A 21,825-nucleotide genomic window follows, 5' to 3' on the forward strand; every position below is an offset into this window, starting at 1 on the left:
CATATGTCATTAATTCATTGGTCAATTTTTATTTTAAAATTATTTATTTAAAAATTACTTTTGACACACAAATGACAAATGTCGTCGTATAATTTGTCACTTTACACGCCATTAGCGTGTGTAACACACATTATATATTTTTGCTGAAATTAAAAAAAATGTCAAAATGACACATCAAAAACTTATATTAGGTATCTAAAATGAACATCGCTCAATTGAGGTGTCTAAGTGAGACATCGTACCAACTTTAATGGGGCACTGATGGGTTATATATAAATTAAATGTGAGTTTTTTTATAAGATATAAACTTGTGGGTCAACTTTAATACTTGAAAAAAAATCTCAAATCATGATTTAAAATTTTCAAATCTTAATTTTTAAAGAATTTGGAATTTTCATATGATGATATGAAATCAACGTAAAATTGCATGTCCAAACACTGATTTCATCTTATGATTTCATATCACAATATGAATCACATGTCCAAACGCTCTCAAAAGTTATAAATTTAATAGTTAGGAGAAAATTAAGAGAGTGTATAAACTTAATTAAATCTCTATAAAATCTAAAACAAATTTTAAGACAATAAAATGAAAAATTATCAGAGGTTGTGTTTAAGTTCTATTCATATTTGTATTTTTTCAATTTTACCTTCCTAAAAATTCTAATAAAAATGACTTTATTATATTTTAGAAAAAATACTACTGGTAAGGTTAGAATGTAAATTATTTTATTAATAAATAAAATAAAATAAAATATAAATCTCGAGAGAGGGCATATTCAAGGGGTGCAAAAAGCAATTTAACACAATCAAATTTCACAGTTATTTTCCCTGGTCCTCAAGAAAAGTTTTACATGCAGCATTCTGCCCTGTTGTAGATCTGAATATCAATCTCCATTACTGTCCCACTCATAACTCCGAAAAAAACTCGCTTCAATAAAACCCAAATCTTCAATTTCACCCTAATTCTTCGATTTCCCACTCTCATCTTTTTTTTTTGGTGCCAAAATATACTGTTACTAAAGCCACTGTACCGCAGATTTACTCGAAATTATTTGTATTCAGTAGTCGCCGGAAAATGAGACGGAGGAACTCGGATTTCCGGCGGCCGGTGCGACGGCGATTCTCCAATGTTTTTTGGTTAACTTTGTGTGGATTGGCCGTATTGCTGCTCATTATTTTGCTCAGCAGAGAAACTCGCGATTCATCGTCTAGATTGGTTTATACAAAGGTAATGTTTGCTTTCATTGTATTATTAATTGCTGTTGTTTTCTGTTTCTTAGCTAAATATTCTTTTTAAGCTAGATGAGTTTGTGTGGGTTGTGGAATTTGAGCTTGCGGGTTAGTCAGTTACTTGTTAATATATTTGACATGTGTTGGAAAATAAAATATCCAACAACATGGACAAACTGAAATGGTTGTTGACATTTGCGATCTAACAGTTTGCAGTAGTATGCAATCAGTCTAAGAGTTAACTTAGTTTTCCATTTTAGAGTTCTTGTCAAAATTTACACAGATCCAACCTCACTATCTCAGGAACCATAGACTAAAGCTGAATTGAGATAGAAAATAAGTGAAAACTCAATAAGGGAAGTCTGTGCAATGTGAGCTCCAAGTTTATGAACTTTACAAGGCAATATGCTTACACTTGTGCGTGCTATTCACAAAATCTACTAACAAACTGTTTTTAGTTAACTACTGGCTGGCCTCCTTATAACAAGCTAATCGGCCATTAAACAATAATTAATCACCTAACTACAAGCTAACCACAACAACAACCAAAGTTAAGTTGCACCACTCTCAATAGTCTCTACCTCTTGTTTTAGATCCTTATTTAGATAGATTTTGATTTTTAATCCAAGTGTTAGCCTTTTGTTTCAATATTATCTCTTAGGTGAGTGTACAGCCAATTCACTAAATCTAGTTAATATGTTGTACAGTTGTTAGGTGTAATTTTCATTGCGTTTCTTGGTTAATAATGGTCATTTTGGTTTGAGAATTGGCAACTAAGGCACATACAGATCTTTCGAAACAAAAAAGGCAAGTTGGAAATTTCTGAAACTTCTTATGAAATTATTTCTATGTCCAAAAGCAGTTTATGCCTGGTTTAATTATTGTTATCCTTTTAAACAGCTAAAAGTACTATGAAGCTTTCTTTCTTTCAAAGATATGTTCCAAGTGAATTTGAAGTAATTGTTTCTTGTCGAAAGAACACCTAATTCTTTGAGAATATGTATCAAACTTTTCACCTCTTTGGTAATGCCCCCCCTTCCCAGGTCCTTGACCACTGGTATTTTATTTCCCGACAACAAACTTCTAGCGGATAATTGTAGTCAACTTTTTTGTTTCCCTATTACTTATGGATATTATTGCTATGGCAAAAGAGTCAATAAGTACATTGCTCTACAAATGTCACAAGATCTCCACTGTGGCATTGATTAATCAGAAGAGATTATGACTACATTTAGCATTTTGGAGTGGGTCTATAGCTGGGTTTGTGAAATAATTTGACGTTTTTTGGTTACCATGAGCATTAGTTATTGATTTTGGCAAAAAACTTTAAAGCTAAAAGAAATCTTGTGTGGTAGTGACAGTGTCTGAAAATATGTGGGCTACTTTGGGGCCTGGAACTAATATTTTTATTTTTTGGGATTAGGCTATCAAGATGAAATTTATGGTACTGATGGATAAACAAATTTGGTCAAACTAAAGAAACAAAAAGAGAGGACTATTCTTGTTTATGACTTGAGGGTACCGTGAAGGTCTGTCATATTAATACTCTCAGCCTCAAGTAAATCTGCTTCAAAGATGATTAAGATAGCAGATAGAAAAGGAAAAGTTAAACATCCTAGTCTTAGACATGGAAGAAAATAGTAGTCCCTTCCTCCCAAATTTAAGCTTTTGGGCACATTGAGATGTCCACACTTGGTGGAAAGTTCAAAAACTGATCATTCCATATTACTCTCCCTCATGTCTTATGGAGGAATTAAATGAAACCAAGAGCAATCCGATTAACATATAGTTTATTGTGGCTTCCACATTTTCCTAGTTTAGCGTTAAACAATGTGGTACAATTTGTTTATTGTTTAAGTAGTTCCTCCGTCCAAGCTGTGACAATCAAAGACAAAGTACATAGTGGCTCGATCTGAGAAGCATCTTAATAAAAGCCTAAATATTCCTCACGCAAAATCAGCAGAATACAGATTATGTATAAAGAAAATAGGTTCCATATAAGTTCTGCTGGGAGTTGGGAAAACTTAAAATTATTTAAGGGCACATGGAAGTATATTTTGTTTGATTAATAGGTGAAGGACATAAAAATATCAATTATACAAGACATACCAAAGTTACCTGTCTTCCTTGTGGTCTACGTTGTAATTTGCTAATCTTATTGAATGTCTCAAAGGAACCAAGAATGCTGAGTTCCCCTTTTTGATAATTAAGAAAGTAGAGTTACATAGTATATATTTTGACAAGCAATCAATGTAAATTGTACCCCTCTATCCCAATTTACGTGACACACTTTCCTTTTAGTTTGTCCCAAAAAGAATGTCATTTTTTTATAACTAGAAAGAACTTAACTTTGAAATTCCCCTTTTACCCTTAAAGAAATAATTTATAGCCACACAAATATCTAAGATTTGTTTTAGACCACAAATTTTAGAAGTCACTTTTCTTTCTTGAACTTTGTGTCAAGGCAAGCGGTGCTACATAAATTGGGAGGGAGGGAGTAAAACATTAGTTCCTAACTTAGAACATAGCTAACTGAAAAATAATTCTTGTAACAAGTTGAATAATTTATGTAAGCTGAGGACACAAATATTGCTTTTTGAGGTGATCCAGATAAAATGGAGAGGTCTCTGTTCTCTGTAGATAATAATGTGGTTCCAAGAGTATCTATCTTAGAAAACACTCTGGTATTACTCAACACAGACTACAACTTTATTCTGGAGTGTTCAATATGGAAAGATTAGAAAGATTTGGTGTAGTAGTTTTTTTTTTCTTCCTTTTGAATGATTTACGGTAATTTTAAAAAGAAGATAGGAACTGTCTTGGTGGTTCATCTCAACTGTACTTAACTCAACTTTTTCTCAAGCAAGAATCTGTTTCTCAAAAATAAAATAAAATCCAAGATTAGCATCTGACCCATGATTTAAAGACCACAGGTGCACCATGCATTAATATAGGATCTGGCATTGGATTTTTATAATAAGGAATTTTCGGTCGGTTGGTCAATTCAAGATTAGTTTCGGATTGGTGTAATAGATTTTGATTTAAAAACCAACCGATTAACAGGCAGAAGTTATTTCAGTCCATTAAGTTTTCTTCTCTTCATTTGATTATATTGGATAAAAGTAGAAGAAGGAAAATACCAGCAACAACAACATATTCGGTGAAATCTCACAAAGTAGGGTCTGGGCAGGGTAGAGTAGAGTGTACGCTGGCCTTACCACTACCTTATGGAGGTAGAGAGACTGTTTTTGAAAGACCCTCGGCTCAAGTGCATCAACCCAAACAACATAAGAAGAAAACAATGGAGAAAGCGGAACAATCAATAAGAAAAGCAGTGTAAAGTCTACGAGAGAGGCAATACCAACAACAAAATAGTGTGATGATCGAAAATACAATAAACAACATATGACAAGAACTACAAGGGCACGACTAGTCCTATGACACACTCTAAACCTTTATAAGGCAAGACAACACTCTACCCCTACTAACCTTCTACCCTAATAAGAGACCTCCACTCCTTCCTATCTAAAGTGATGTCCTCGGTAATATGAAGTTGCGCCATATCCTGTCTACTCACCTCTCCCCATTATTTTTTCGCCCTACTCCTACCCCTCCGCGTATTCCCTACAACCACCTCGCACCTCCTCATTGGGGCGTCGGTGCATCTCCTCACTGTCACTAATCAAATCAGAAGAAAATAAATACTTACTCATTCACTAATTAAAATCACAAAAGAATTGTGCACTGATTTAACCTATGATTCTAAACTAGGGCTAAAGGAGAGTTGGTGGTATAAAAGAATGAATAACAAAAGTAAAGAAAATTAAAAAGAAAAACAAAGGCTTAAGTAAAAAAAGGGGAATAGGAAAAGGCTGGTAGCATAAAACCCAGTAAAAAAATATAGAAGACCACCACCACCACCACAACAACAACAACATCAACTTACCCAGTGTAATTATACAAGTGGGGTCTGGGGAGAGTAGGATGTATGTAGACGGTAAAAAAAAGGAAAAAGGAAGACTGAAGTGGGAAAGGTAGGAGACTAGAGTCAAATTTACTCGAAGTAAAATTAATAGCATTGAGGGGGATTTGAACTTTGGTTACAAAGATGAAGACTTGCAAAAAGCTTTCTCAACCAGTGCACCAACACATATTCTGCAATTCCAGGTGCCTCTGTTTTTATATTTCTATTTCCTGTAGATATTACATGTATATACCAAGTTTTTCTCTAAGTCTATGGGTGAAGGTGGACAATGTAGGCCCCCCTCTTGTCATTATGCCGGTTCATGCTTGCCAATGATAAATTTTTCTAGTTGGGGAAAGAAACAACAACATACCCTGTGAAATTTTTCTAGTTGGGGAAAGAAAAGGAGAAAAATAAAAGCAAAATGTGTGTTGACACTTGAAAATATTTTGGAATTTATTGATTTTGTGGCGACTGTTTTTGCAAAAATCTTTTCTATTCATATGGTCCTTGGTCCAGCAAGGTACTTCTTATTTTCTCTTACTTTTTTTTGATGAAGTAAATGTTCCATTGAAGGCATCAAGAAGATGCAAATTAGTTACAAAAGTAGAAGCAAAAACAGTTGGTCTGCTGGCTCAAGTACAATTATGCTAAAACTAAGGAGCCAACAAAATTTGAAAAACTATCCAGGGAATCTACATAGGACAAATTAACCCAACTGTACAGACACATAAGGCATTCCGCTTTGAGAGAATGTAAAGGAGTTGATAGACCTTCAAAACATCTTCTGTTCCTTTCCCTCCAAATACTCCAAAAAATTGCTGCAGGTATCATCTTCCAAGTCTGTTTGATGGTGCTGTCAACTTTCCAGCAACACCAACTCTCATAAGCTTCTTTGATACTATGTGGCATGACCCAACTGAGTCCAAAAAGAGAGTAAAACATGTTCCACAGTTTTGCTGTAACAGTACAATGCAGAAAAAGGTGCCTATTGCTCTCTGCTGCTTTCTGACATAAGTAGCATCCATTCACAATGATGCGTTTCCTTTTATAGAGGTTGTCTTGAGTTAGGCATGCTTCATATAGTGCAGTCCAGCAAAAACAGACGATCTTGGGCGGTAGCTTGATTTTCCAAATTGATTTCCATGGCCAGTGGTCAGTGACTGCATTAAATGCTCTTGACTGCTTGTAGGCTGCACTCACTGTGTAATTCCCGTCTCCTGTAGTACCCCATTTGAACTGATCTGTTGCCTGAGTGTTGAGAGAGAAACTCTGTAGAGTCTGTAGTAGTTTGATCAGGTCATTAAACTCCCAATCCTGCATATTCATTCTAAACATAATGCTCCAGGTTGTTCCATCTCTATTTTGAGAAATTGTTGAGTCTGGTTCCCTGGCTAAGTTGAAAAGACTTGGATAATCATCCATCAGAACTGTGTTGCGAAGCCATTTGTCTTTCCAAAATCTGATATGAAGTCCATTCCCCACTGTGAAGTGCTTATGCTGAGAAAATTTCTCCCATAGCTTGCATATGTGTTTCCAGACTCCGACCCCATAAGGTGCTTTTGAAAGACTGGTGCACCAATGACTCTGTATCCCATGCTTTGCACTGACCACATCCTTCCATAAAATATGTTCCTCCTGTGTGTATCTCCATAACCATTTCATAAGTAGACACTTATTATGCAGCGCCAAATCCTTGATCCCTAACCCCCCCTTAGTTTAGGAAGAAGGACTTTTGGCCATTCCACCAGATGATACTTGTGCTTCTCACTATTCCCTTCCCATAGAAAATCTCTCCTGATCTTGTCAAGTTGTTCCAACACTTTGCCAGGAATAGGAAAAAGTTGCATCCCTTTAAGCATTTCATCCGACAATTGATATTTATCCATTTAGTGCTTTTCTTTTGCCCAATGCTGTGTTTGCTGCATAGATTCCATGCCATAATGTATTTGCTTAACTGAAGTCAGAGTGATAATTGGAAAAAAAGCTGTTGGTGATGCTAAAAACTCAATTAGGTTCACTGTTAGTGCTTAGTGTTTTCAAATGCGGAAACTACACCAAAATCCTGTGGAGCTTTAAGTACAAAGAGCAACTAACAAACGGCCTTAGTGAAGACACAAATTAAGGAAAGAAAGGAGAGCTATGTATGTAATACAAGCAAAACAACTATAACAAAAAACACCAATTATACACGATGGAATTGAAAAACTTCAAAAGTTGAAATGCATGAAGTAAAAATCATGTTTATCTGCCCTTATAAAAAAAAAAATAGTAAAAGAAATCATGTCAATGATGTTAAGAAACCATTTTAAAATTATGTTTCCAGATGCAAAAAATGAAATTTTAAGTTTCTAACTCAAATTTAGTGCTTAGTTTTCCTCTACATTTCCAATTCCTATTCTTAATCACCAATAGTACTTATTTATGACTTTTATATAGCAATTAATCCTTCTCAAAAAAGAATAATAGAAATTAAGATGACACTTTGCCAGCTGTATGCATTGTTTAGTGCTGCCTTAATTAGGACAAGCCCTTGATCAATAAGACACATATTAGTGCTTTGGTGCTGCATTAAAACGCCATGTGAGCAAGGGGAATTGCATGACCTGCACCTAGCTTTAGGGTTTAAATGCTCCGTAAACGAGCTCAACAACACTATTTGGTTTCTGAAAATCAAAAGTTAAGTGGCATTTGGAATTTAGTGATAATTCCCAATTGTAATACTGATGAGAGGATACATTCTACGGTGTTTTACACTATTTGAATCATACTGTGCTGTTAACTTATGTGTAGTGGTCCCTTGATTGAGGCAGTAGGAATTGGGCACGGGATCCCTTATTTACCTACCAAGACAACTACATATGTTTGGAGGAAGAATTTATTAACTCATTACTGACGCCTGTTGCAATGACTTCCTCTCAAGTTGGCATTCTCATTCGAAGCTGCAATTTGTTTTTCCCTCTGTCTGACTGTCTCTTGTAAGCTTATGTTAGATCTGAACCTGTACTCTTTTGTCTCTCTTTGCAGAGACCCTATAGACATGACAGAATTGCGGATGGTCTCAACATCACTGAAGAAATGCTGAGGCCTGAATCGATGACAAGACAAATTAATGATCAGATTTCTCTTGCAAAGGCAATTCTTGTAATTGCAAAAGAAAGCAACAACCTTCAATTTGCATGGGAACTAAGTGCTCAAATCCGCAACTCACAGATGCTTCTTTCTAATGCTGCTTCCAGAAGAAGTCCCCTGACAAACGGAGAATCAGAAAGTGCAATTCGAGATATGGCACTTCTGCTCTACCAAGCCCAGCAACTTCACTATGACAGTGCAACCATGTTTATGAGACTGAAAGCCAAAATCCAAAGCCTTGAAGAACAGGCGAATTCCTTCAGCGAGAAGAGTTCAAAATATTCACAAATTGCTGCTGAAGAAGTCCCTAAAAGTCTCTACTGCCTTGGTGTCCGGTTAACAGCTGAATGGTTCAGAAGTTCCAATTTGCAGAAAAAACTCAAGGAAGAAAAGCAAGCAGCTGCCAAACTTGTGGACACTGGTTTGTATCATTTCTGTGTATTCTCAGACAACATCCTTGCAACTTCGGTTGTGGTGAATTCAACGGCTATGAATTCCAAGAATCCTGATATGGTGGTCTTCCACCTTGTAACGGATGAGGTGAACTATGCTGCCATGAAGGCATGGTTCACGATGAACAGTTTCCGAGGAGTGACTGTTGTCGTACAAAAGATCGAAGAGTTTAGTTGGTTAAATGCTTCGTATGTACCTGTTCTCAAACAACTTCAAGACTCTGACACCCAGAACTACTACTTTTCTGGCAACCATGATAACAGCCGAACTCCAATCAAGTTCAGAAACCCTAAATACTTATCGATGCTTAACCATCTGAGATTCTATATCCCAGAAGTTTTTCCTGCACTTAAGAAGGTTGTGTTTCTCGATGATGATGTTGTAGTGCAGAAGGATCTTTCAGCTCTATTCACCACAGACTTGAATGGCAATGTAAATGGTGCAGTGGAGACTTGTATGGAAACATTCCATAGATATCACAAGTACCTGAATTATTCTCACCCACTTATTCGTCAACATTTTGATCCTGATGCATGTGGGTGGGCCTTCGGGATGAATGTTTTTGATTTGGTTGAGTGGCGAAAAAGGAATGTTACTGGCATATACCATTACTGGCAGGAAAAGAACGTAGACCGCACATTGTGGAAGCTTGGCACTTTACCACCTGGACTGCTAACCTTCTATGGATTGACAGAGGCTTTGAATCCTTCATGGCATATCTTAGGTTTTGGCTACACAAATGTCGATTCCAAATTGATAGAAAAGGGAGCTGTGCTGCACTTCAATGGTAACTCAAAACCCTGGTTGAAGATTGGTATTGAGAAGTACAAGCCGCTCTGGGACAAATATGTTGATTATAGTCATCCTTTATTACAACAATGCAATTTTCACTAAGTTGTCTTTTGATTAATTTATCACATATAGTTCTCACAGAGGTAGTAATTTTGGGAATCTGTTAGGGGTTCTGTGAGATTAAGATATTGACATCTCTGTGCTTATTCCAATTTGTTGTAGTATAGCTTTGCAACAAACATCAAGGCATCAGTATCTTATTACATAAAATTTCATGTCGTATGTTGGCAAGATTTGTCAAAGATGTAATTTTCTTTCTAGGGAAGAGGGCCATAAAATAAGCTTGAACTATTCAAATTAGTTTAAACGTTTTAACATAATCTTAATTCTCAAGTCAAAGTGCAATAAAATAATGTGATGTCTTCAAAATTAGTAACTCTTATCCATGACTAAGTTGTTAGAATGGATAGTTGGTTAACAGCATATTCTAACAAACTGTTCTAATTCAATGTATAAACAGAGTCAACACTCTTCTGTGACTATTGCTCCTTCTGTCATCTTTACTTGTTCATATTTGAATTGACACATCTCTTAACAAATAATAAATGTAATGATAATTTTATTTATATTACCCCTGATAATTACAAGTCATTCAAATATTAGAAAATGAATAGTATTTAATAATAAAGACAAAAGAGATATAAAATAATAAATTATCTCTTAATTTTTAAATGAATAAGTAAATATGAACATCTATTTTTAATATAGTAAACAAGCAAAAATAAATAGAAAAAAATATTCGTTAGTTTTGCACATCTTTTCTAGTAAAAACAAATCTTGCCACATTGTAACTGGTGTTAGAAGCCATATTTCCTTAAAATGATGTAGTATATACCAACACTAATAAGTGGAAACAGATTATTTTTTTGAATTTTTTAAGGCTTAATTTGTTTTCTAGAGTTCAACTTGGAAAAAAATTAACAAATTTTATGGCTAACCACCCTCTTAATGTGAGGCATATTTCAACCAGAAGATTATATTCTTCTTTTGTTCAACTAAAAGGTTATCCTACCTACTTATTATACTTTAAAATAGTCATAGAGCCATCCTTATCCTAGAAGTATCAATTAATATTTTTTTTCTCACAAAAAGTAATTGTGTAGCATATTACTTCTTTTTACATATAATAACTATATGTTAACATTTCTCTCTTCATATATATAGTCTTTATATTTTAACTTTTTTAATGAAAATCACAATTTTATCATTACTCACGAATATCATAATCTTATATGGTACTTTTTTTGCCGAACTCTACTTGAAAAATATGACAAACATACTATAATATTTGCATTTAATTTTTGCCTAACCATTAAATTTACAATAGAAGTAGGGTAGAAATATTTTTAAAAAAAATCAAAAAGAGTAAATAAAATGCAAAATACTTTTGTGAAAAATATTAATTTTTTCATACACTACAAATAATTTAATGAAAAATCTATCCATGATATATGTTGCAATATTTGATTTTTTTGCACAATAAGAATTCAACCCAATTGAAAGACGAAGTTTCTAGTCTAGAAAAATAGAAATTTTAAACGAAAAAAGAATGGGCAGAAATATATTAGGGATAAGTAGCTTATTTATTGTATTAGTTTATGTGTGACTTGTTGACAGATGGAATGAACATTTTTAATTTACCAAAAGTAGATGAAGGGCTTTTCAAACAAATAGAGTATTAGAAATTTTCATGTTATTTCAATCCCAATACACAATACAGTAAAACCTCTCTAAATTAATATAGTCGGGATCATGAAATATTATTAATTTATAGAGATATTATTTAATCGATAAATTAATAATTATTAATTTATAGAGTGTTTTGAGATCCAACCTTGTGATGCTGGGATAATAAGAGTTTTAAAGATGTATTATCACAATCGATATTGTCGTAGGATATAAGAAGGCTATGAAGTGGGACATGAAATCGATCCACAAAAAAATAATGTTTTGGATGCTATCAATTTTGCAATTTCGGCTTGGACGATAAGTGTTCAGCAAAGACAACAACAAATTGTTGTCGACACTACAAAATTTCAGGATGAAATCTCAGAGAATTTGAATGAATCCGCTTGTGAAAACGTCATTCATGAACTTGAGGTCATGATTAATAATCTTAGTTACCGCAAAAAATGGACAGCAAAAACCTATTGGATTATCCAGGTGAACATGATACATATTCAGAGGTCCAGTGCTTAGAAGAAGGATACGATAAAAAACAATGTTGATGATTAAGTTGTAGATGATACAATACATTTGAAACCAGTTACGCGTAAGAAAACACCTATCCTATCTAGAACTCTTCACAATTTTATGGTATAGTTCGAAAAGATAACACTAGAACTTTTAGATGCAATAAGAAAAGTTAGAGATGAACTTCAACTAGATTTAAAATTTAACAAAAAATAAAACACAATAGAATCACATTTTATTAAATTGTCTTAGATATATTTGTACTTTTAAAGAATTATTACTTTATAATATTAATGAGACCATGTATTTATATATGGATCTTCTGAAAATATATTATCTTATTATCTTATCGAAATAAGTGATTTTTTCAATTGGCCCAAGTCGGAACCAAAGGAAATTATTATGTAGAGACATTATTAATTACTGAGTATTAATTTAGTGTATAGTATACTCATTGAGTTTTTTTTTTTCACCCAATGTCGCAACCCGCATTGGAACCCTGACTAAATTTGAATCGCGCACAACATGACTCATTCGAGGTAACACTCCTAACATGGTTTTCTTCATAATCTCGAACCCGTTCATGCACTGTAGTATCCATTCGGGGTGATGCTCCAAACAAAATTTTCCCATACACTTGAACCCGAAACTTCTGGTCAAAAGTAAAATTATCCCATCACTGTAACACAACCAATGTTGGTTATCATTGAGTTGCATTATATAGTATATAGTGCAATTGATCATTGGTTATCATTGAGTTGTATTATATAGTAAATAGTGTACTAGATGAGTCTGCTCCTCTCTTAATTTAGAGGTCTCGAATTCAAGTTTTGAGTATCAAAAGATTCTTGATAGAAAGTCCTATTGTCCTACTCAATGCGAATTCGAAATAATTGGACTCCAATACAAATATCAAACACCATTTGAGAAATCAAAACAAATAAAATATAAAAATATAACAGTAGGTAGGTAGTAGGTACCATAAAACATAAAAAGAAAAAGGAGCTAATATCTGCCAACCAGAGCTTATCCGTGTACAATAAATTGACAACGTTTTTGCCTCTTCTTCACTACTCTCATTTCTCATTCTTCTTCCTCAGCTTACAAGGTTAGCTTTTCAATTTTCTCTATTTTGGTGGTTTTGTTGCTCTGTTTCTGTTATGGTTTTTGTATCCCAACTCACTTTGGGATTCAAACTCTATGGGTTCAACTAAGACTAAGCAACTGACTGGAATGAAAGTTGTGCTAAGTTAAACCATTTCCAAGTTAGTAGAATTGCTGTATATGCTAAGTTGTGATTTAGAGGGATGATTTGATTGCCTGGTGAAAATCAGATGAAATGGAAGACTTCAAATATTTTAAGAGTACTTTTCGAAATTTTTTTTCATAATGACACTGGGAGAATTTCAGCCTTTTATGAATTTCAATTTTCTATTTGTTTTTGTGTTTTTAGTTGATCACATCATAATAGTACTACTCAATTTTTGTTGACATTTTGTTTCACAGGAGATAAATTGGGAACACCATTATGGTTGGTAGATGTCATTTACCAGAAGATTTATTAGTGGATGTTCTATTAAGGTTGCCTGTGGAATCACTTGTGCGTTTCAAATGTGTGTGCAAACATTGGTATGCTCTCATCACAAGTCCAAGTTTTGTAGAAATGCATTTTCGTCACAAGCATAATCATGCCCATCTACTCATTTGTAACTTAACACTTATGGATAAATCAAAGTCCATTGCTTTTTCCTTGCTCCCTGCCAAAATAGTTCAAGGTGTTTCCCCTGAACAAAAAACTGTCCATCAGCTTCAGAGGGTCTCTGATTTCATGTCCATTGTTGGCCCAGTTGATGGCCTATTCTTGGTGGAAAAAGCAGCGTTTTTGGATGAAGAGAATGCTCGCTTGGCTTTGTGGAATCCTGCCACCAGGGAGTTCTGGCCTCTGCCTCCTGTGTCCTTTGAGCCTCAGCCATTCAAAGATCATGATAATCAGTTTGCATTGGGGTTTGACCCGTTGACTCGAGATTATAAGGTTCTATGTATTCAAACATTTTGGGATGACTGGGGACTGGGCGTTTCCCCTAATTGCATTGTTAGTGTCTATTCCTTACGCAACAACTCATGGAGGAACCTGAGACCTGATTTCCCTGACTGTTGTAACTTACACGAGCCCATTGGTGCTACACATCTCAACGGGGTATATTATTGGCTCTCTGGCCGTCTAGACAATATCTTCCGCATATGCTCGTTTGATATGGGCAGCGAACAATTTGGGGAGATGCAAGGCCCGGATATCCCAAAGACACAGTGGGGAAAGCTTATGTTGCATGGTGACTCACTTGCTATCTTAGTTGGTGATCCTGGTAAACCAATGACATCCATATATGATGTGTGGGCGATGAACCTAGAGGGTAGTTGGACCAAAGTTCTTAGTGTTCAACCTCAAATAGTTGCTCATTGGCCTCGCAGCGTCTGGGAGGATGATAAGATGATTTTCGAAATCACAGAAACTTCACAGTTGGTATTATATGACCCTACAACAAGACAAGTTATAGATCTTGGCTTTCAGCTGGACCTAATCAGGGGTCGCTCTTGGGTTTTCAATTACAAGCAGAGCCTAGTTCAAATAAAGAGAAAAAATGACAGCCAGGGCAAGGATAATGTTGTCTAGCAAATTGAACAACCTTATTAGTTCAGTTAGTAGGTTGGTTATTTGAACTTTCACATTGTTGGTGAGGGTTTGATTCCACATCTTGCATTCCTCTCTCCCATTGCCGCTTCTCCTACCCCCAATTTCCCCCCCTCTTTTTAAAAATAAACACTTCTTCAGTATCATACCAATAGATTGGAAGCCTCTGCTGACTGTTAGGGGTGCAGATCATTAATCCCTATTCGGAATTAATATATTCTGAATCTCCAAAATTGTTGCCGCACTCATGTCAAATCCTCCAAAAATGCATTATTACTTTTGGTGTATCTGAACCGCTCTCTGCCATATTTATGACTTGTCCGACCAACATAGATGTGCTTATATATTAATGGTAATGATTTTGCTCTTAATTAAATTGGATCCACCTCCATTTAGACCATTCTTAGCATCTTCCGTTTTTCAATTGTTAAAAATATCTGCAGGATGTGCTAAGTTAAGCTTCTTCCGTTTCCAAGTGTTGTGGATTGATGTTAATCGAAAAGGGTGTGTTATTTACTGTTTCATGCTGCTTAAATTACCTGCAAAATGGTTGTATCTTAATTGAGATGAAGAGTTAAAAAAAAACAAAAAGAAAACCATTGATTGGCTAATGAATACAATAGAAAACTAAATGACTAGTTCTTTAATATGAGTTCCCATCTTTCCAGTTTCCTACAGAAATAACATAAATAGCTGCCCATTGAAAAAAATAGTTGGCAGATGTATACCGTACATGTGATATATGTGTATTTGCTGAATAATAGTTGCCCATTGAGAAAAATTACCTGCAAAATGGTTGTACATCTTTCCATTTTCCTACAGAAATACTTTTTTTTTTGAATTTGGTGATGCAGGGTTTTGCTTCTAAATTGTATCCTGTCCAATTTTGACCATTCTTTGCGCCTTTTAAATTTCTAACTTTTAGATCAACATGGGTTGAGGTGCAGTAGTAAGGTTGCTTCACGCTAAAAATTCATTTTTTTAGAAATACTTGCAAGATGTGCCAAGTTAAACTTGTTAAATTTTCAAGTGTTGTGGATTGATGTTAGTCGGAAGGGGTGTGCACTTAAGGGGTTGTTTGGTTGCTACTTAGAGTTAATGCAGGTATTAGTTTTGCCATGTTTGGTTATTCCATCTTTTGCCTTGCATAAATTATACATATGTTTTCTTCATAACTTATACATATATTTGGTTTAGGGATAATACATATATTGGACCTTAAACTTGGCTTCAAATTTTAACTTTGACCTCCAACTTTCATAGTGCACAAACAGACACTTTAACTATCCAACCTTTTAATAAATAAACACGCGTGTCTTACCTGGCAAAACGCGTGATGTGCACGTTTTTTGCGCGAGTTAGGAGTGATTTTTGAGGCCTACAACAGTAAAAAAAATGCTGAAATGACAACTCTACCCTTAATTAATTTTATTTTTTTTTAGTTCAAAAATGCACGTGTAAAGTGTTTAATTAGTTGGCAGCCATTGAGTGGCTCACTAATACACGTGGCAGCGTTTGCATTTCACGCTCTTGGCTCCAAAAATTGCGTGTTTATTTATTAAAAGGTTGGATAGTTAAAGTGCTTGTTTGTGCACTATGAAAGTTGGAGGTCAAAGTTAAAATTTGAAGCCAAGTTTAAGGTCCAATATATGTATTATGCCTTTGGTTTAAACTGGCAATCGAATACTGTACTTGTTTTGCTGAGTTTTATTTAGAAAGAAGTAGTGAAAACATTTTTTAATTCGGTGCTAATTATTCGTTTCATCCTGAATTATTGACAGCATTTAAAATACCCCTTTACATGACTAATTGAAATACACCCCTGATCTAGCAATATGAGTGAAAAATATACCCCTAAATTCTCGCTAAGTTTAGGTGCTTTCAACACTTCTCTCGGTTTCTATTAAGAGCCCTATGCTCCTACAAGAGTTTGAGACCACTTGCTATGTCATGTGGCAGGTTGGGGTGTATCTAAGTTTAGTTAGTCAAGTAGAGGGGTGCTTTTAAGGCTATCAATAGTTTGGGAACGTAAATAATAATTTGTACCCAAGTTCAGGGTGTTTTTAATACTTTTCCCTTTTATTTATAACAACTGAAATGCTACTAAACATGGTACTAGTTAGGCTAATTTTAGTACATGAATAACTCACCTACTAATCGGACAACCGTTTATTGCTTTATGGTCCGTAAATTACCTGCATAATTTAAAATAGAAGTAGTGTAGAAATATTTTTAAAAAATCAAAAAGAGTAAATAAAATGTGACATACTTTAGTTAAAAATATTAATTTTTTTCATACACTACAAATAATTTAATCAAAAATCTATCCATGGTAGATGTTGCAATATTTGATTTTTTTTGCACAATAAGAATTCAACCCAATTGAAAAACGGAGTTTTTAGAAAAATAGAAATTGTGACGAAAAAAGAATGGGCAGGAATATATTAGGGACAAGTAGGTTATTTATTGTATCAGTTTATGTGTGACTTGTTGACTGATGGAATGAACATTTTTAATTTACCAAAAGTAGATGAAGGGCTTTTCAAACAAATACAGTATTAGAATTTTTCATGTTATTTCAATCCCAATACACAGTATATGAAACTTCAAAAGGCAACAATAAGAATAGAATTTTCTTACCTCAAACATTTTATTATATATATAATGAGTTTTATTTGGTTTCTCACTGTCACGATCCAAAATGAGTCGTGAGTGGCACCCACACTTAACCTCCTAAGTGGGCGAACCAAGAAATCCAAACCCAACATATATCAATAATTCAACTACGAATAACAACAATAATGCGGAAGCTCAAAACTTATTAAAGTAACCAATCAAATAAACCTCTAAAGTCTAACACTTATTATCCCCAAAATCTGAAAGGCATCACATCAAGGACATCTAATCTTCAAATACTAAGTCTAAGAGTATTAAAGACACCAACATAAATGAATAAAATAGTTTATGTCCGAAAACTAAGGACATCATGTTACGACCAAGAGAATCCAACACGAGGTGGAATGAATAGCTCACCCTGGAACCTGATGTGCTGGAGACTGGCTAGAGCTGAGGGTGAGTCGAAGTCACTGGTACACTCGCTGCACTCCACAAAAGAAAACAAAGAAAAATACAAGTAGGGCTCAGTACAGGGCAACATGTACTGAGTAGATATCATCGGCCAACCCAAAATAGAAACTAATATGTAATGAATAATAGTATAAAATCAACTATGACACTTAGCAGGTGGCAAGCAACAAACACATGAACCAGTGTCAATAACACTAAAGTAAGTACGTAATCACTCAACAATATCAAGATCACATATGAGGACTCATGCCTCCAAACCAAACTAATTTGGGAATTGAGTTCTTTGAGATTGAGTACATTAAGTTAATTCAATATCTTTTTCCTTTAATGTTACCGTGTCAGAACGTGACACTTCGATCCAATTATACCGTGTCGGAACGTGACACTCCGATCCAATTATACCGTGTCGGAACGTGACACTCCGATCCAATAATATCATTAATTTATCATTTATTATCACCACTTTTCAATTCATTAACAATATTTCATCAAGTCTTCTTTATTCAAGGCATCACTTCGATAGAGAGAGTTCAAGATTATAAATTCCACGGTCTCAGGATTTCAGACCAATCACAAACCAGACCACCAAGCTACACAATCACACAATCAAGTACATAGAGAACTTCACAATATCATTCAATGCATATCATTCACTATTAAGAATCTATCTATCAAATAGAATAAACCATAACCTACCTCCACCGAAGAACTGACGTCTGGCAAGCTACTTCTCCAATGCCTTCCCCTTCCTTAACGCCTCCGAACGTTTCCAATCTATCAATTATGCATAATTTGTAAGCTAACGAGTCTATAAACACCCATGTTACTATATGTCTAGCCTAGACCCAAAAATTCACCCGATTCCATAATCAATTTTCCTATAGTTTAACCCTAAGGGTAAGTCTTAATTTCTCCAATTAGCATAACTTTAATGGTATTCAACTAATACAATACACCTAATATTTAATTACCTATCTCCATATATCAAAACATAATTTATAACGAGATACTTAAATTATGTGTGGTATCCAGTACCCTCACTTTCTTGCAACTTCATTCATTCTATATAGGGATAAAAGTTTGAAAAATACTTCAACTTTGGTTGGATTTGCTGTTGCGATACTAAAATTTGTATGCAGTTTGATGAAAAAAGTGTTCCTTATAGTAGACATTCTTTTGCTTATGATAGAAGACTGGCTATTCAACATATTTCTCTGATAGAACCTTGTTATGGTCCAGCTAGAAATCGCGCTGCTTCATTACATACTTTATCAACAGTTATATCTGTAGAAAAACAAAAAATTAAAATTGATCCTCGGTTAAACATTGTTCAAATAAATGATAAAGCATCTGATATTTCTGATAAGGATATTCCTTCTGTATCTGAGATGGATTTTAATCTTAATGATACTTAATGATAAGTGAACATCAAATTGATTTTAGTCCAGGTTCGCTGGCAAGAAAATATATTCAAAACGAATTTTTAAATGAAAAATGGAACCGGTTTAAAACTTGGTTTTTTGACACTTATAGTAAAGAAGATTTCAATAATATTTCTCAAGAGTTTTATGAAACTTGTGCATTACATAATCATATTATGTTCTTTGTGCCTTGGTTTATAACCACTCATTTGCCTTTATTCATCAACGTTCTTGAACGATCCTACAAAGATGAATCAGGTAATATTATTCAATCCATTTATCCTCCTCAAGCTCCGTTTATTTTACCAAATAATACTAGTATTACTTTTACTGCTTTTCATAAATTTATTGATAATGATGTCGCCGCTGTAAGTATAAATGAAATTAATCGCCTTATTTCTCAAAATAATTATTTGGGTCTATATGTTAAAGTTATTGGTGAACATATTTGTTCTCTAGACAAAAAATTAGATAGCCTGTCTAATCTGATTGTTCAAATTGATAATAAGCTAAAATTTGTGAAACAAGTTTCAAAACAGGCTTCTTCGTCAAAACAGTCTGATGATCATATTCAAAGGCCTCCTGAGATTCAGGATTTTATTCTTAGACCTTTGCACGACCTTGAAAATCTTCTTGATAAAAAGTTTTCTCAATTTGGTGCAAGTGCGAAACCTATAAGTCTCGCTGAAGATTTTGCAGATGAGATGGAAGCCCCTTTTGATTTCAAAACTCAAATAGAAATGGAAGTTAATAAACTTCATGGGTATCCAAAGAAGAATTGCGGTAATACTGCTTATGCTAGAAAACCTAGCATGCAAACATATTACTATCCCAGGCCTACTCCTTAAGATGTTTTAATAGAGGAAAGAGATTGGAATCAAACTAACACTTCTTATAGAGGAAGTGAGATTTATGAATGGAATCTCGATGGGTTAACTGATAGGCAGTTGACGATTATGGTTCATAGGATGCTTATGTATGCTACTATATGCAAAAGTGTTAGCAACACTGACAAGACCATTTGCAAGATGATTATTGCAGGATTTACCGGTCAACTAAGAGGATGGTGGGATAATTATATGCCCTCTGATGCGAGAGCAGCAGTAATTAATGCTAAGGCAGTAAATGAAGGAGTTGATAATTTAGGTTTTGCCCTTGTTTAAAATAGAGAAGACGCTGTGTATACACTTATTTTGACTATTCTTGAACATTTTAGTGGTAGATTTACCAATCAATATGAAATCATTAGATCTCTACTAAATGGTCTTAGATGTAGACATTTAGGTGAGTTTAGATGGTATAAAGACACTTATTTAAGTCGGGTCATGGAACTACCCGAAAATGGTTTAGAATTCTGGAAAGCCAAATTTATTGATGGCTTACCTTCTTTATTTGTAGAAAGAGTAAAAAAGACTCTTAGAAATCCTTAAGGAATTATTCCCTATAGTGATTTTACTTATGGAAAGCTTATTGGGGCTTGTACGCAAGAAGGCATAAATTTGTGCAATGAGTTAAAACTCTCAAGACAGCTTAAAATGGATAAGCTTAGAGAAAAGTCTCAATTAGGAGATTTTTGTACTCAATTCGGTTTATCGGATGCTTCAAAAAGCACAAACCGAGAAACTTCTAAATCAGAATCTCATAGATCTCATCATAAGAAAAGAAGATCTAGAAGAAGGACTAGAGAAGAAAGAGATGAGCGTAGGGCTCATCGTAAATCTCATAGATTTACTAGAAATAGGTCAATGCGAAATCTTGATAAGATTAAGTGTTATAAATGTGAAAAATTTGGGCATATAGCTCCAAATTGTAAGCTAGAAAAGCTTAAGACTCTAGAACTTGATGATGATATTCAAGAGAAGATTTATAGTTTTCTATATACTTCTGGTTCCGAATCAGATTATGATGATTCTGAAGCAAGTTATGCAACAGAGGATGAGCAACCTGAGTCATCTAGTAAGGTTCAACAAGATTCGAATGATGCTTGCAAATGTCATGGTGATAGTTGTCATTGCGAACATGATGAATTCTACAAGCTACAATCTCAGTTCGAAGACATGAATATGTTCACTATCACTGCAGACAATGTGATAGAACTTCTCAAAGAAGTTACAGATAATACTCTTCGTGAAAAGATCATTCAATTGGCTGCTAGTAAAACTAGCTCTTCAACTAGTATTCCTTACGATAAAAAGGTTAAAGATGAGTTTAATTATTCTGCTCCTTACTCATTGTCTGAAGTTCATAATAGACTCTCTTCTAAACAAACCATGATTATTCGTGATACCTCTTTTGATGATTTAAAAGGAGAAATTGAACATTTAAAGGAAGAAATTAAATTTCTTAAACAAAATCATATTATTTGTGATCATCGTCTTACTCAGATTGAGTCTGCTAATAGCAAAGGAAAAAATAAGATTGATGAATCTACTGCTGAAGAAAATACTCTTGCCAACACTTTGAATATTGATCCGAAACAAAATATGTTTTTAGGAATGATGCAAATTGTTACAGCTCATAAATGGTATGTTAAATGTACTATATTAATTGATAATAGTTTTTCTATAACTAACATTGCTATGATTAATAGTGTCGCTGATGTGAGTTGCATTCAAGAAGGTCTAGTACCTACTAAATATTTTGAAAAAACAACTCATATGGTTAAATCTGCATCTGGTCATGCTTTAGATATAAAGTATAAATTATCTAATACTCGGATTTGCCAGAATAAAGTTTGTATTCCTCACTTCTTTTTCTTAGTAAAAAATCAGTTACACCCTCCTATTATTCTAGGAACTCCT

General features: G+C 34.3%; 4 protein-coding genes across 5 annotated transcripts in view; 2 read left to right on the forward strand and 2 right to left on the reverse strand.

Moving 5' to 3' along the window:
* Positions 1-21,825, reverse strand: part of LOC125833919 (uncharacterized) — a 234,306-nt gene that overhangs the window by 149,698 nt on the left and 62,783 nt on the right. The gene's annotated exons all lie outside the window — the stretch shown is intronic.
* The window catches only part of LOC125833921 (probable protein phosphatase 2C 11), a 179,669-nt gene that overhangs the window by 28,177 nt on the left and 129,667 nt on the right, over positions 1-21,825 (reverse strand). The gene's annotated exons all lie outside the window — the stretch shown is intronic.
* On the forward strand, positions 822-9,878 carry LOC125833907 (probable galacturonosyltransferase 10). The gene is made up of 2 exons (XM_049513062.1): positions 822-1,231; positions 8,225-9,878. Exons 1-2 carry the CDS (start codon positions 1,079-1,081, stop codon positions 9,674-9,676), a joined length of 1,605 nt encoding a protein of 534 aa, XP_049369019.1. The 5' UTR covers positions 822-1,078; the 3' UTR covers positions 9,677-9,878.
* LOC125833917 (F-box only protein 8-like) lies at positions 12,868-14,600 on the forward strand. The gene is made up of 2 exons (XM_049513075.1): positions 12,868-12,935; positions 13,334-14,600. The coding sequence occupies exon 2, from the start codon at positions 13,356-13,358 to the stop codon at positions 14,496-14,498; it is 1,143 nt and encodes a 380-aa protein (XP_049369032.1). The 5' UTR covers positions 12,868-12,935; positions 13,334-13,355; the 3' UTR covers positions 14,499-14,600.

This window comes from Solanum verrucosum, unplaced genomic scaffold (genome assembly GCF_900185275.1).
Source record: "Solanum verrucosum unplaced genomic scaffold, falcon-dt-bn FXZP01000108.1, whole genome shotgun sequence".
Taxonomy (NCBI): Eukaryota; Viridiplantae; Streptophyta; class Magnoliopsida; order Solanales; family Solanaceae; genus Solanum; species Solanum verrucosum.

Bases quoted from the DNA above. Each gene is read 5' to 3' on its own strand.
- LOC125833917 (XM_049513075.1), top strand. From the start codon at position 13,356: ATGGTTGGTAGATGTCATTTACCAGAAGATTTATTAGTGGATGTTCTA.
- LOC125833907 (XM_049513062.1), top strand. From the start codon at position 1,079: ATGAGACGGAGGAACTCGGATTTCCGGCGGCCGGTGCGACGGCGATTC. The intron at 1,232-8,224 runs GTAATGTTTGCT...CTCTCTTTGCAG, and splicing joins CTAGATTGGTTTATACAAAG to AGACCCTATAGACATGACAG.